Genomic DNA, 16,340 nt, shown 5'->3' with positions numbered 1-16,340 from the left:
AATAAATAATTTTTTAAAAAAGGTAGGGGGGGGCAGGCATGATGTGCACACCTTTAATCCCAGTACTTGGGAGGCCTAGGTATGAAGATTGCTGTGAGTTTGGGGCTACCCTAAGACTACAGGGTGAGTTCCAGGTCAGCCTGGGCTAGAGTGAGACCCTACCATGGAGAAACAAAAGCAAAACAAAACAGAACAAAAGATAGAGGGGCTGGAGAGATGGTTCAGTAGTTAAGGTGCTTGCCTGCAAAGCCTAACGACCTGGGTTTGATTCACCAGTACCTACCTAAAGCCACAAGGTGGTGCATGCATCTGGAGTTCCTTTGCAGTGGCTAGAGGCCCTGGCATGCCCATCCTCTCTATTTTCTATCTATCTGTCTCTTTCTCTCTCTCTCAAATAAATAAATAAATAAAATATTTAAAAAAAATAGATAAACCGGGTGTGGTGGCACACGCCTTTGATTCCAGCACTCAGGAGGCAGAGGTAGGAGGATCACAGTGAGTTCGAGGGCACCCGGAAACTACATAGTGAATTCTAGGTCAGTCTTGGCTAGAGTGAGACCTTACCTCAAAAAACAAAACAAAACAAAACAAAACAAAACAAAACAAAACAAAACAAAACAAAACAAAACAAAACAAAACAGAGTCCATCAGCTTTAGAGTGTGTGCAGGAAGGCGTGAAAACCTGCTAAGAGTTTTGTCATTTTACAACCTGGCATGCTAGTTATATCAGCAGGAATGGAAGATCTGAAACCCGTTTCTACCCACGGATCCTTTCAGAGATACCCTGTTGCTCCAGAGCAGTCAGCAAGGAGGTCAGAGCTCAGTGGATTGGTAGTTAGTTTCATAATTTATAAAAGAAGATTGGTGCTGTGTAATTATCTCCCAAAGTATCAACTGCTTCAGTCCTTCAGGATTGTTATCTATCATCTAGCTATCTAGTTATCATTTGCATCTGAAAGGATGATTCTGCACACCCCGCCTCGCCTGCCTCACCCAGGTGGTGCTGGAGTGGGCGCTTGCCTGCATCATGCCAGACCATAAGCAGGATCAGAGGGCTACAGCACAGGAAGGAAGTTCCGACTCCACATCTGTGCGCATGCAGCCAGCTACATAAGCCAGATGCTCTGTGGCCCAGAGGCATGTAGGCAACAGAACAGATGCTGCTGGAAAGGACCGAGGTGAGCGTGTGCATGGATGTGGGTGCTGGGACTAAAGCTCCCCTCAACACAGCGCAGGGGAAGGGGCGGCCGGGCTCCTGGCTAGCTGGCCACCGCCGCATCTAAACGCAGCATCCTCTACCTCATGCACGGTTCTCACGCGCCCTTCCCCATCCCAGTAAGAGAAACCGGAAGACCTGGGCCTGCTGGCCCACAGCTGAGCTGACACTGTCTCGTCTTCAAGTAAGCAAGTGACAGCAGTGTCCTCAGACCTCTGAAGCAAGCCAGCATCCTGGGAGAGACGGAGAGGGAATGATAAGCTCCCCAGGAAACAAAGACTGCAGAAATCACAGGAGAACCGAACAGATCTAATTAGCCCACAGGAAGAAATTATATGAATGAGATTAAAAACAGAACACCATCAAAAGAACATCAAGGGGGTGAGGGGAGAGAAAGAACAGCAAGGAGTTGAACGAATTACTAGAAGAAAAATAAGGCAAGCGTTTCCTAGAAAGTAAAACATCCTTGTCACAGTCAGCGTCACGTTGCCGGGACAAACGCCCAACCAGACACAGCTTGTGGGAGGAAGGGGTTTGCTTCGGCTTCCAGACCCAGGAGCGCTCCATCCGTGGAGGAAGGAGCTGCTTCCTTCCACAGACCTGAGCACAGAGACACCATTGCAGCCAGCAAGAGCGAACCGCCAGGGCTCAAAACTGCTCTCTCCACACCCTTGGGCTGCAAAGAAGATACGCCCAGCAAACACACTTTAGGGCTGGACTCTAGAATCTGTCCACAGTGAGAAATCCACCCCCTGCCCTCCGCAGCAGGGATCTGCCTACTAAGGGTTCACGTCTCAAGCTCAATTTGAATAAACACCAGCGTCTATGGGGCCATACGTTTAAAGCAGCGCGTTCAAATTACCACAGCTCTCATCGGAACAAATGAAAAGTAGGAGAGAAAAGATGAAGGCAAACACACTCTTTGAAGCAGTAAAAAGGCAGTAAAGGGCTGGAGAGATAGCTTAGTGGTTAAGGCACTTGCCTGCAAAGCCAAAGGACCTTGGTTCGATTCCCCAGGACCCACATAAGCCAGATGTACAAGGTGGTGCATGCATCTGGAGGTTTTTTTAAAATGTTTATTTATTTATTTAAAAGTCACAGAGAAAGAGGCAGAGAGAGAGAGAGAGAGGGAGAATGGGCATGCCAGGGCCTCCAGCCACTGCAAATGAACTCCAGATGCATCTTGTGCATCTGGCTAACGTGGGTCCTGGGGAATTGAGCCTTGAACTGGGGTCCTTAGGCTTCACAGGCAAGTGCTTAACCGCTAAGCCATCTCTCCAGCCCCCCCTTTTTTTTTTTTTTTAGTGGCTAGAGGCCATTCTCCCACTCTCTCTCTTGCTCTATGCCTTTCTTTCCCTCAAATAAATAAATAAATAAAATATTTTTTTAAAGGCACTAAAAAAGTAATACAAGCCTTGGGCTGGAGAGTGGTTAAGAGTGACCCAGTGATTAAGGCGTTTGTCAGCAAAGCCTAAGGACCCAGGTTAGAATCCCTAGCACCCATGTAAAGCCCGATTAAAAATAGAACACCATCAAAAGAACATCAAGGGGGAGAGGGGAGAGAAAGAACAGCAAGGAATTTAACGAATTACTAAAAGAAAAATAAGGTGTCTGTCAGGGGGGTGGGGGGGAAGCTCTGCAAGTTTACAGAGAACAAAAAATAGGAGAGAACTAGTGAATGGCACCGGCCTGTTTAAATGCGCCCATCTGTGGCTCTGCTGGTGGCGGGCGGTTCCTGTCTGCCCGTGTGACCACTGCGGTCACCCCTAACTGGCAAAGAGTGAAGTGATTTGGAACCTACCAGACAAGGCACTGACCTTTTCAACATCAGGTTTAATTAAGGCTAAAGAGTGAGGTTTAACCTTTTTCCACGTCTGTTCAGTGAGAACGATTTATTAACTCATCAGAATGTCTTGTTAGGTATTTCTCAGAATGATAGTCATCTCCAGCCAGCTGCTGACTCCAGAGAAGACCTCAAATACACTCTGACTTTTTCCCCCATTTCCAAGACTAGTATCTCTTCATCACCAGATCTTCCTGTTGCCACATTAGGGCAAAATACATCATTGAGTGTAGGGTTAACTTACACCCAACTGCCTTTAGGTGCCATGCAGGATGGCCACGTGCAATAGGGAGGTCACGCGGGGTTCGCAGCACATTCAGTTTCCCCGTCTGTGGACGGAGCTGACCGGGGAGGCCGGGTGACCTGCCACGGCTTTGAGCAGCCTGCTTTGCTTTCTACATACCAACATCAGAGTCCATGGCCTTGAACCTCAGCCCCCTTTTCTTGCTCTCACTAGGCCCACAGTATTGTTTCCATTTCTATTTGTTTATATTTACATTTATTTATTTATTTGACAGAGAAAGAGGGGGAGGGAGATTGAGAATAGGTGCATCAGGGCCTCTAGCCACTGCAAACGAACTCCAGACACGTGCGCCTCCTTGTGCATCTGGCTAATGTGGGTCCTGGGGAATTGAACCTGGGTCCTTTGGCTTTGCAGGCAAATGCCTTAACTGCTAAGCCATGTCTCCAGCCCCCACATTTCTAAACTATAGCCTCGCCTGCTTCATTGCAACCCTTCATTCAAGTGAAAATGTTTAATCTCCTCTGACGAGGCTGCCTGAAGAGAGCAGAAATTACTGATTATTCTCTCACTACCTCTCTGAAAGATGTGCTTTAACCTAGAGTGGGAATTTAAAAATAAAAATCACATTCCGGGGCTGGAGAGATGGCTTAGCAGTTAGAGGTGCTTTTTTGGTAAAACCTGATGCCCCCCAGGGTTCAATTCCCCAGGACCCACACAAAGCTAGATACACGAGGTGGCACATGCGTCTGGAGTTTGCAGTAGCAAGAGTCCCTGGCCCACCCATTCTCTTTCTCTCACTCTCTTCTTGCAAATAAGCAGATAAAATCCACTTGTTTTGATTTTTGGGTTCTATTCTCTGTTTTCTGGTTAGATCAGAAGTATTAAAATGTACAGCTAATAGTTGCTGTGGGAGAAAAGTCAAGAGTCTTACCCAGGAGTGGTCCCTGGGGCCCACACAACTTATCAGTCAGACAAGGTGTGCCCACTAATGCAATAGTGGCATGACCTTTATGGGGGTAACCAACTGCTTGGATTGGTATTGAGGCCTGCTCCACAGGAGGGAATTCATGTCTGGTACTAAAATCCTACTCAACAGCTATGGCCTTAGGTCCTAGAAGCAAAGATACTCATGTTGTTTGGCTAGATGAATTTTTTGTGCCCATCAAATTGCCCTAGATATTTAGGCTTGTGGATTAGTACTGCCCTTACCTTTTAAAATTAAAAAAAAAAAAATTTAGGGAGAGACAGAGAGAGAGAAGTGGCACACCAGGGCCTCAGCCACTGAATTGAACTCCAGAAGCATGTGCCATCTAGTGGGCATGTATGACCTGTGTTTGCTTCACCTTTGTGCATCTGGCTTAGGTGGGATCTACAGAGAAATTGAACAGGGGTCCTTAGGCTTCACAGGCAAGTTATCACCCCAGCCTGAATATTTATTTTTTATTTTATTTTATTTTATTTATGAGGGAGAGAAGTAGAGAGAGAGAGAGCACAGGAGAGAATGGGCATGCCAGGGCTTTCAGCCACTGTAAATGAACTCCAAACACATGCGCCACCTTATGTATCTGGCTTACATGGGTCCTGGGGAATTGAACCTGTGCCCCGGCCAGCAGGGAGTCAAACAAGGACCCGAGGGGAAATTAACCTGGATGAGAGACAAGAGACACAAAGAAGGAGACCAAGTCTATGTTCTGATCAAGGTCTTCAGATTTTTATTTTTTACACAGTGGTTATATAGGGGAAGAAAGCAGGGAGTTAAGTTGGCTGATGTGATTTAGGGCCAAGGGATTGTTAGGGAACCTAGAGGAGATGTAACTGGGTGTTTATCTAATTTTAGGGAGCCTAGAGGAGATGTAACCGAGTGTCTGTCTAACTTTGCCTCAATGGCTTAACAGCCTGACCGTAAACTGGCCTTTTGCAAAAGATAAGATTCTGCAAACAGTCTGCTGACCAACATTCCTAATTGCAAGCTGGATGGACCAGCTTTCTAATAAATGAGTCAACTTAAGAACAGGCCCAGGCAAAATGGAGAGGCTTTTGCTCTATGGCTCCCAACAACCTGGGTCCTTTGGCTTCCCAGGCAAAAAATGCCTTAGCCACTAAGCCATCTCTCCAGCCCCCGAATATATATGCATATATATATTTTAATCAATGACAGGCATCAAGAAAGAAGTGAAGGTGTTGGTTGGGGATGTAGCTCAGTGGAAAAGCACTTGCCTAACACACCCTGGTTCAATCTCCACTCCAACAAAAACAAGCACACAAAAACAGATTCATTTCATCCCCCAAAGGGGGCACAGGAGAAGGAGAGGCCAGTAGGCAAGGCTAACCCAACTGAAAAAGATCAGCCTGAGCATACAGGAGCTCTGGGCTGGAAACTGCTTCAGAGCCAGTTCCCCGGGAGGCGAGGAGCTGACATCTTTGCCTCATATGTCTCTCAGCCCTTGGCTGCAAGCCAGTAATATGGAACTAGACCATCCTGGTCTTGATAGCATCCATCTGAGTGAGGGCAAGTGTCTGAACAGCCAACACTGTCATCCGTCAGTGGGTGGAGAACCAGTCCATCAAAATGCATCCTGGGATGGAGAATGGAATTTCAAAGGGGAAAGTGTTGGGGGGAGGGAGGGAATTACCATGGGATTTTTTTTATAATCATGGAAAATGCTAACAAAAATTTAAAAAATAAATAAATAAATGCATCCTGAAAGGGGCAGCACATTCCCGTGACTCACTATGCTCACTATGTATCCAAGAAGAAAAAGGGGGGAAAAAATCACACACACACACACAAACTGTCTACAGTCAAATATTTTATATCAAAGCTTGTTGTTGTAGCTAGTGTGAAACATGCTGAAAAATTAAAAGCCTAAAAAGCATATGCTAGAAATGAAAGAAGCCAAAATCTAATTAGTGAGGCATTTGGCTGAAAGAGAAGACGCAGGAGCAGAGGGGAATATTAGCGATAAGAACAGAGAGAGAACATGACAGAAAAGGAAATAGTGCTGGCATTCAGGAAAAGGGTTTTTTTAATGCTTTATTTTATGTTTTTGTTTACTTGCTTGCAAGCAGAGAGAGAGAGAGAGAGAGGAGAGAGAATAGGTGCACCAGGGCCTCTAGCCACTGCCAATGAACTCCAGATGCATGCTCCCCCTTGGAGTGCCTGGCTTGATGTGGGTGCTAGGGAATCAAATCTGGGCCATCAGGCTTTGCAAACAATCACTCTTAACCTAAGCCTTCTGTCCAGCCTTACTTGAATGTTTCGAGCAAATAAACAACATGTATATGAAAGTATAAGGAAGTTCATATAACGGCGTTTAATATTTATGCTATCTATGTAAGCTTTTTTTTTTTTTTTTCTTTTTTTGGTTTTTTGAGGTAGGGTCTCACACTAGTCCAGACTGACCTGGAATTCACTCTGTCATCTCAGGGTGGCCTTGAACTCACAGCGACCCTCCTACCTCTGCCTCCCGAGTGCTGAGATTAAAGGTGTGCGCCACCACGCCCAGCTATGTAAGCATTTTTTAAAGGGCTGAATTTCTACGTATCAAAGTGCTTCTGTTGTGTTCACAGAAAATGCCACGAAAGGATTGCTATGCGAAATACTAGCAATGCAACATAAATGAGAAACTGTCCAAACACGAGTTAAGGACACAAAATGCCAGTGTGTTTACTCAGAGGCACGTGTGCCTCTCGGAGTGCCTGCATGCCCATCTTGTGAGCAAAGCACACATTTTACTCACATTCTGCACCTAACAAACGCTGTAGAAACGCTGTGATTCACTTGGCCTACTTATTGCAGGCATAATCTCCATTACTACTGTGCACATTAACGATTCAAGACAAGACATAAGAGCCAAAAAATAGGTCTGGTTGTTAAGTTCTGTTGTCCACTTGGGCCCATTAGGAATCCACAGACATTCCTCTTGGTTGGGTCTCTGAGGTCGCTTCCAGGAAGGACTGACTGAAGGAGGGAGGTCCTTCCTCTGGAGTGAGCCCACCTCCAGAGTGGTGGCCCTCCTGGCTTGACGTGGCCCCCCTCCTCCCACCTGGTGACCTGCGCACTTGCTGGTGAGCGCCTCCACCCGCCCGAGCACCTCTGCTGTTCGCTGTCCTTCCTGAGCATTGGATCCTCAGCCTTCCGGCGTGGACTGAAGAGCTGTGAGTCCCTAGAACACCTCCAGGCCTTCAGTGCCGGACTGGGATTGCTGAGGCCTCCAGCCACGTGGACTGAGCAGAGACCGGGTTCCTTGATTCTCAAGCCTAGAGACTGCCATAAAGTAATCCAAGAAATCCCCTTTTAATGCCAATGCATTCTATCTCCCCTAGAGCCCTGATACCGCAGGCTCTCTCCAAACTCCTACACCCACCATTACCACGCTCACCCCCGCACCCGTGACAGCCGCTGAGAAGCTGGAGTGCTGTCTGCCTTGGGCCGCCTCACTCGGTCCCATTCTTAAGTTGATGAAATTCCCTCCAGATTTGTTTATTCAAAATTTTAATTATTGATTTTAGTTGAGAGAGGAAGAGATAGATGAGAGAGAGAGAGAGAGAAAAATAATGAGTGTGCCAGGGTCTCTAGCCACTGCAAACAAACTCCAGACACTTGCACTACCTTGCGCAGCTGGCTTACGTGGGTACTGGGGAATCGAACCTGGCTCCTTAGACTTCATGGGCAAGTGCCTTCACTGCTAAGCCATCTCTCCAGCCCCCTACCTCTATATTTTACAAAGGCTTTATTGCTACCCCCAAAAACATATTCTCTCCTACCTCCCCTCCCACAGGAAGTTATGACTCATCACAAACCAGACTTCATTTCCTCTTCAACATGCAAGGACGGGCGCTCTTTCATGACTCCATCTGCCACTCCAAGTTCATGAGGCAAAAGATACAATTTCGTGGGAGAAGAGTAAAAACCATATTCATTGGAATGCCGAGACAGTTTTCCAAAGCAGTAATCCTACGACCTTTATAACAATTATAGGCAATAACAAAGATCTACACATGGTCAATGCCTTAGAATAACAGACTAACCTTAAAAAAATGGTTCCATGGCAGAAGGACATCACACTGTGTTCACACGGGAATGCTGATGTGTTTCTACACTGAGCCTGGGTGTTACATCAACCTCGGATGTGCTTGTGCTGGGTACAAAAGGAATCTTGACACACTCAAGCAAATCCCTGCCCTCCACTTTCTCCCTCCCTCCCTCTCTCTATCTCTCTCTCTCTCCTTCTCTCTCTCTGAGGAGTGAACCTTTTGTGAGTGCTTTTGATGGTATGAAATAAAATAAATATTCCATCTGAAGTATATGGTACTTGAAGGCTGATGACAAGAACTGTAATCTGATCCAGGCAGTGGCGCACGCCTTTCATCCCAGCACTGGGGAGGCAGAGGTAGGAGGATTGCTGTGAGTTCGAGGCCAGCCTGAGCTAAAGTGAGACCCTATCTTGAAAAACCAAAAAAAAAAAAAAAAGAGAGATTTTATCATCCTTTCTTGGAATAATCTTTGCATTAAAATGCTTGTAACTTTTTTTGGAAAAAAATCGTGATAAGTATCATTTTTTAAAATTTTATCTGAAAGAGAGAAAGAGGCTGAGAGAGAGAATAGGCACACCCAGGCCCTCAGCCTCTGCAAACAAACTCCAGAAGCGTGCGCCCCCTTGTGCACATGTGCGACATTGCCAGCTTGCATCACCGTGCATCTGGCTTCTGTGGGACCTGGGGATGCAAACATGAGTTCTTAGGCTTCACAGGCAAGTGCCTTAACCTCTGAGCCATCTCTCCAACCCAAGTATCTGTTCTTGTTTTGCAAGGTAGGGTTTCACTCCAGTCCAGGCTGACCTGGAATTCACTCTGTAGTCTCAGGGTGGCCTCGAACCAACTATCTTTTAAAAATTTTTTTATTTATTTACTTGAGAGAGATAACGAGGCAGATAGAGAGAATGGGCATACCAGGGCCTTCAGCCATTGCAAACAAGATCCGCAAGCATGTGCCCCCCCTTGTGGGCATGTGCAACATTGTGCACTTATGTCACTGTGCATCCAGCTTACATGGGACCTGGAGATTCAAACACAAATTCTTAAGCTTCACAGGCAAGTACTTTAACTGCTGAGCCATCTCTCCAACCCAGGTATATTTTAAAATTTTTATTTATTTATTTATTTGAGAGAGATAAAGAGGCAGATAGGAAGAGAGAGAGAGAAAATGGGCACCAGGGCCTCTAGCCACTGCAAATAAACCCCGGACGCATGCTCCACCTCACGCATCTGGCTTATGTGGGTCCTGGGGAATTGAACCTGGGTCCTTTGGCTTTGCAGGCAAGCTCCTTAACCACTAAGCCATCTCTCCAACCCCAAGTATCATTTAATAGTCCCTGTTGCGTTATTAGACACTGCTTCCCTCCCTCACAAGAGCACTGTTCTATCAATAGCACTGTGCCTAAGGAACCCTTTTAATGCTTTCTTTTGTTTTGCTTTTGAGGCAGGGTCTCACTCTAGCCCAGGCTGGCCTCAAACCCGTGGCTATCCTCCTACCTCTGCCTCTGGAGTGCTGGGATGAAAGGCGTGCGCCACCACGCCCTGTTCTTAACGTTTTAAAGTGAGTACTTCTGTGAGCGTTTGATATGTATCCTCAGTGTCTGTGTTGACAACAGATCAGATACAATGTCTTCTCTTCAGCTATCAATCCACCTTTCAAGCTTGCTTTTGCTACTCAGTTGAGGGCAAAGAAAGAAAGAAAGAAAGCGTAGAGCTAATTCCTTAGGAGAGTGGTTAACAAGATAAATAAGTCTTTCTGTTTTGCAGTCACAATTTTAAGTTTTGGGTTTTGGTTGTTTGGTTGGTTTTTTGAGACAGGGCCTCATGTAGCCAAGCTGGCCCTGAACTTGCTTTTTTAGCTGAGGCCAACCTTAAACTCCTGATCCTCCTACCTGCACCTCCCAAGCGCGGGGGGTTATAGGCATGAGACACCACAACCAGGACAGCCACCATTTTATCTTATTTTATATTTGAGAGAGTGAGAAAGAGGGAGAGAGAGAGTGAGAGAAAGAGAGAGAGAGAGAGAGAGAGAGAGAGAGAGAGAGAAGAAGAGAATGTGTACTTCAGGGCCTCCAGCCACTGCAAACAAACTCCAGATGCATGTGGCCCCTTGTGCATCTGGCTTACATGGGTCCTGGGGAATCGAACCTGGGTCATTTCAGCCACCACTTTAAATACATGAACTCTTTTGTAAGTGGATGAACTTCTTCTGTGTTAAGGCAGCTCATCTGAGGGTGTTGGATCTTGGCTGCACCCTGGAGGAGTGCATGGACACCTATCAGGGTGGCTCCACACCTGTGAATTCACAAACACACGACTGCCTCTATGCACATACAGATGTTTGTCTTTAGACACCAGGGCAAGAGTGAACAAACGGGAGGCAGATCATTCCATGTTCTTCCCAGGCCTGACAAGCTAATATTAACAAATGAACATAAGAAAAAAAGTCTTAAATAACATCATCATATGGCAGAAAAATGCAATGTGTAGAAGGTTCCAGCAAGGTAACAGGATTGGATTTCTTTTTGGGGGAGTTGGTTTTTGAGGTAGGGTCTCACTCTAGCCCAGGCTGATCTGGAATTCACTCTGTAGTCTCAGGGTGGCCTTGACCTCACAGTGATCCTACCTCTGCCTCCCGAGTACTGGGATTAAAGGTGTGCGCCACCACGCCAGGCAGTATCATATTTTACAACCGGAGGTTGAGGGGCACTTGCCAGCTATCTTTTTTTAAATTATTTTAAATTTTTCTTTATTTGTTTGAGGGGGAGAGAAAAAGGCAGATGAGAGATAGAGAATGGTGTGCCAGGTCCTTTGGCTCCTGCAAAGGAACTCCAGATGTATGCACCACCTTGCACATCTGGCTTACGTGGGTCCTGGGAAATTGAACCTGAGTTCATTAGCTTTGCAGGCAAGCGCCTCAACTACTAAACTATCTCTGCAGCCCTTAGTCAAAACCTTAATTGCTCTGAAAAACTCCTTGTTGTAGACGGCTCCACGCTGCTGGGATGGACATCCAAACCAGGCACCAGTGATGAGAGGAAGGGTTCATTTCAAGCTCACAGATCCAGGGGGCGCCCCACTCGTTCCATACACATCCGATCAGAGAGAGACTGTCACCAGCCAGACACACCAGAAAGCAGCAGAGACCCAGGCAGAGCTCAGAGTGCTCTACAAACCTCTGGGCTGGAAATCAGATGGGCCACAAACACACCTTAGAGAGAGACCCACCCCCAGTGACACTCCCTCTAGCCAGGCAGCTGGAGGTCCGGGTTACAAACTAAACACCTGAGGCTGGAGGGGGCGGGCAGAGGATCTGTTCTTGTGTTTCAGAAGGTGGTGAGACTGGAGAAGATAAACCACCCCTCGCATTTCAGCCAAGCCTCAGCTGAATCCACAGAGGAACGGGGGAGATGAGCAAGAGCGCTGCTTCCCTGCTGAATCTGATAGATAATCAGCGCCAGGGTGAAGGAGACAGACCCCGAGGACACTCGACACCTATCAAAGCAGAGATCCAGAGGCTCCTAAGAGCTCACCACTGAAGTAGACTTAAAATTCACCCACCAGGGCTGGAGAGATGGCTTAGTGGTTAAGCGCTTGCCTGTGAAGCCTAAGGACCCCGGTTCAAGGCTCGGTTCCCCAGGACCCACGTTAGCCAGATGCACAAGGGGGCGCATGCATCTGGAGTTCATTTGCAGAGGCTGGAAGCCCTGGCACGCCCATTCTCTCTCTCTCCCTCTACCTGCCTCTTTCTCTCTCTGTCTGTTGTTCTCAAATAAATAAAAATGAACAAAATTAAAAAAAAAAAATTCACCCACCATGGCTCAGGGAATTTTGTGGAAGAGGGGGCAGAAAGATTTTAAGAGCCATAGGGTTGAGACATCATGCCCAGAGGTATTGCCTCCCACCACCCCCCTCAATAACTGACTGCTGCTCCCACAATGCATAAACACAACTTCATGGGGAAAACCTGCAACTCTAGTGAGAGCATCCCCAATGGAATGGGGGCAGAGACAAGGGAAAAGAGGGTCCCAACACATGATGTATCCATGCAAAATACGTTGTTAATAATAATCACTTATGGGCTGGAGGGATGGCTTAGCGGTTAAGGCGTTTGCCTGCAAAGCCAAAGGACCCAAGTTCAATTCCCCAGGACCCACGTTAGCTAGATGCACAAGGGGGCGCACGCGTCTGGAGTTCGTTTGCAGTGGCTGCAGACCCTGGCGTCCCCATATTCATTCTCTCTCTCTCTCTCTCTCTCTCTCTCTCTCTCTCTCTCCCCTCTTTCTCTGTCAAATAAATAAAAAAATATATAAAAAATAATAATAATCATTTAAAAAGCACTAAAAATTAAAAATAAAAACCAAAAAACACCTGAGTCTGGGGGAACCTACATTCAAACTACCGCACTCCTCATATTCCAGTTTCACCAACAAACCCATTGTTTATAAGGGTTTTGGAAACCAATATGCTTATCTAGTCAGTTTCAGGGCTGTGACTGGATCTTACATGAAAGTAAAATGGAGCTTGACCTTTAACCAAGAGCTTTCCTCCTCTCCATACGTGCCCCAAATCTGTCTCTTAAGGAACTAGCCTACCATAGACACACCAATTTCTGGAGGACACAGCCACTTCTCAAAGGCATTTCTGACCGAGTGACATCTGTAATTGTAATTCCCTATGGATGAGCTCTTGTTTGGTTAGATGGCACATTTAATTTGTCTTAAATATATGTTTGCAGCCTATTTTAATATTGCAAGTTAGTATTCACTCCCTTATGGTTGTCTTGCCAATGGATATTAAATGATCTTAATATACAATATTTATTAATAATTAAATATTAAATATATTTTTTAAATTGATATTAAATACATATTAAAATGTGTACACACAAGACTATGTTGCCTTTTTTATTTTTCTTGTTTAACTATGTTTCCATTTTTAGACGTGTTTGCCTGTTATTATGCCTTGTAACTTTCTTGAAGTATACTTAAAATGTCAAAGTTTATGGCTAGAGAGATGGCTCAGCAGTTAGAGGTGCTTGCTTGCAAAGCCTGATGGCCCAAGTTCAATTCCCCCGTGCCCACACAAAGCCACATGTGCAGTGTGTGCATGTATCTGGAGTTTGTTAGCAGTGGTGTGCCCATTCTCTATTTGCTTCTGTCTCTCTCTTTCTTGCTCCCAAATAAATAAATAAAAATAAAATATAAAAGTTTAGAGCTGGGCATGATGATGCACGCTTTTAATCCCAACACTTGGGAGGGAGAGGATATAAGGATTGATGTGAGTTCAAGGCCAGCCTGAGACTACAAAGTGAATTCCAGGTCAGCCTGAGCCAGACTGAGAGCCTACCTTGAAAAAACAAAAACAAAACAAAAATTTATTTTTCATGTAAAATATCGAAGTTGTGCTTCAGTCAAATGGCTAATGAGGCTAGGCTTCATAGGGTAATGAAGAAAAGGAAACAAAGAAAAATAATTTATTAGAGAAACTCTTTGAGGCAGTTAGGGTGACTGGGTCCCTGAAAGTAAAATGCAGGAATGACTTTGGGCTTTGATAGAAGTCAGAAGGGAAGCTGGCTTCTCCTTATCTCTTGCCTAAAGGAGTTCCCTAGATCTGTTTTTCCACAAACCTGAGTGTCTCCTGGGAGGGAGGTCCCCTTTCCTAGAATTTAAATCTAACCCTGACATTGTGGTTGCTTAAGCTCAGCCCCAGCATTTGGCATCATGACCGGCCTCTCCCTGAGCCAACCCCTGGTCCAGACCAATCAGCCCTCACTCTGGCTCACCTGAGCCCTAAGGTGAAGCCCTCCACAGTCAGGTCATGAGCAGACCCTGACCAGGGGACACCTGTTGGCCTGCCTTCATCTCAGCCTAGCAGGAGCTCTCTGCACTTTCTTCTCTTATTCTAATAAACTCTCACGAACCCTTACTCTCTGGTCTATGGATTTTAATTCTTTAAATTCTTAAGACAACAACCTGGGGAGCCCTAAATTTATGGGTGCATTGGCATATTGGTGTATTGGCAAGAAACCCCCAAATTCCTGTTTTATCTTCACGGAAGGGGAAGAGAAAGAAACACTTGGAGACTTCGTTAAAGTTTCTTATATTCAATCTTATATTGTTATGATATTTAAAATCATTAACCCCAGACCCAACATCAAAACGCCAGTTGCTCTGTTGCCCTAACAACAAAAGATGGCCCTCAGCAGTACAAAGCGCTCCCGTTTGTCAAAAGCCAGCCAACACACAGAAAGCATGAGGTACATGGTGTCCTGTTTGTCATCCACCCTCCGGCTTAGCATGCCCTGTGACACACTGTGTCCCACTTAAAACTCACCCTTCAGAACAGCATGCCTTGTGTCACACTGAGTCCCATTTAGAATTCACCCTCAAAGTAGCATGCCTTGGGCCACAGTCGCAAATACTGCCGCATGATAATCTCTGTTCCTACTTCCTGTTTACGGAAAGCCTAGAATAGCTTTGAGGGGGAGATGCATCCATTTTCTACATTCTTTTAGAATATAGAACAGCTATTTTGATTCCAAATGGCCACTGATGAAGCCTGGAAGGGCTAAAGAATCTTTAAAACTTCTGATATACGATGAATCTGACAAAAAACACTAGCAGTTAAAAGTTCCAACTTACAACTTCTAAATAATTAAAAACATATTCTTTAATGTGAGAAAAATATATGATTGCCCTATTTAAAGAGAAGCAGCATCATTCCGCTAACCAGCACGCCGTGAAAAAGCTGATTTAACCAGTCCACGGACTGTGTCAGGAAGTACAGCATCATCTCACCAACTTCCATCAGAAAGAGTCTAAATTTACAGACAAGAATCTGCTTGAAAGGGTGCCTATAACTAGGAAAAAGAAGTATATTTTCTAAAAAAAAAAAAAAAAAAAAGAAAGAAAGAAAGAAAGAAAGAAAAGAAAAACAAAATAAAATAAAAAAGGAAGTATATTTTCTGATATCTCCCATAACAAAACATCACATGGCAACCCTTAAAGAAATAAAGCAAAAAAAGCAAAGAAACTGGCAGGAATAAACTCTTTATGGTCTACCTTTTTTTTTTTTCTTCCTGTTACATTTTCGCGGGGATTTTTTTGTTAAAAAAAAAAAAAACCCTGAGAAGAATTCAATCTTAATCAATATTGAGTTTTGCAATGTATTGCCACGAGTGGGGGCAGAAAAGAGGTTCTGACTGGATTAGACCAGTGCAGTGCACAGGGCATCCCGGGCACACTGCGCGCCAGGCCAGGCTCGGTCACAGAGCGGGCGCTCCTGACGCCTGCCTGAGTGTGAGGGGACCGCCACCAGCAAGCTGCGCATGGGACCATGGCAGCAGCCACCGCCCGGCACGGTCCTGCCCAGGTGAACACCCTGCCTCCTTCCTTCAGCTCTCTCCAGGTGGGTTTTGGCTGAGGAGGAAGGAAGGGGTGTCAATAGGCTGCAGAACCACTTCTATCGGTGGCTACCTCCAAATCACTTCCGAAGCTGCGCGGGCATTGGCTCAGCTGGGAGTTTATCCCTTTAAGACAATCGCACGCGGCTTTCTGGTCACAGCTCTCGGCGCGGGCTCTGTGACTTCTTACACACGCGCTTCGGGACACGCGTGTGTCCAGTAACCTCGGCTCGAAGATTGTGATAGAGCCTGCAATGTACGAGGCAGGAGTCTTGTTTTCATCCCATCCTTTACAAACGCGAGTCGCAGACTGTCTCCCAGTGCGACTTCTCCAGCGGATTCTCCTCCGTGTCTCTTATTTAATTCCTCTATGGGACTTTTAAAATCATGTGTCACAAAGTGAGCCAATCCCCCCCTGTCGTTAAAAGTGGCCTCATCCTCCCTGAGGCCCGTGTGTAAAATTCAACAGGTCACATCCCGCCACGCTGGCCGTGGCGCTGTGCTTAGCAGAGACTGAGTGCTTGTTATTAAGTACTAACACCCTTTCCTTTTTCGGACATTTCTTGTATTGTATTAGTGTCCTTTAGGCCACCAC

General features: G+C 45.8%; 1 protein-coding gene across 4 annotated transcripts in view; it reads right to left on the bottom strand.

The window, feature by feature from the left end:
• Positions 1 to 14,430: 14,430 nt before the first annotated feature.
• Positions 14,431 to 16,340, bottom strand: part of Dcdc2 (doublecortin domain containing 2) — a 65,862-nt gene continuing 63,952 nt past the window's right edge. For all 4 annotated transcript variants that reach the window (XM_045132683.1, XM_045132685.1, XM_045132684.1 and 1 more), the window contains one exon: positions 14,431 to 16,340. This exon is cut by the window's right edge and continues 87 nt beyond it. In XM_045132683.1, the coding sequence (XP_044988618.1) occupies positions 16,329 to 16,340 (12 nt within the window). In that variant the 3' untranslated portion in view covers positions 14,431 to 16,328.

Source organism: Jaculus jaculus, chromosome 13 (genome assembly GCF_020740685.1).
Source record: "Jaculus jaculus isolate mJacJac1 chromosome 13, mJacJac1.mat.Y.cur, whole genome shotgun sequence".
Lineage (NCBI taxonomy): Eukaryota > Metazoa > Chordata > Mammalia > Rodentia > Dipodidae > Jaculus > Jaculus jaculus.
Note: the sequence above shows the minus strand (reverse complement) of the source record. Positions and strands in the feature narration are given on the sequence as shown.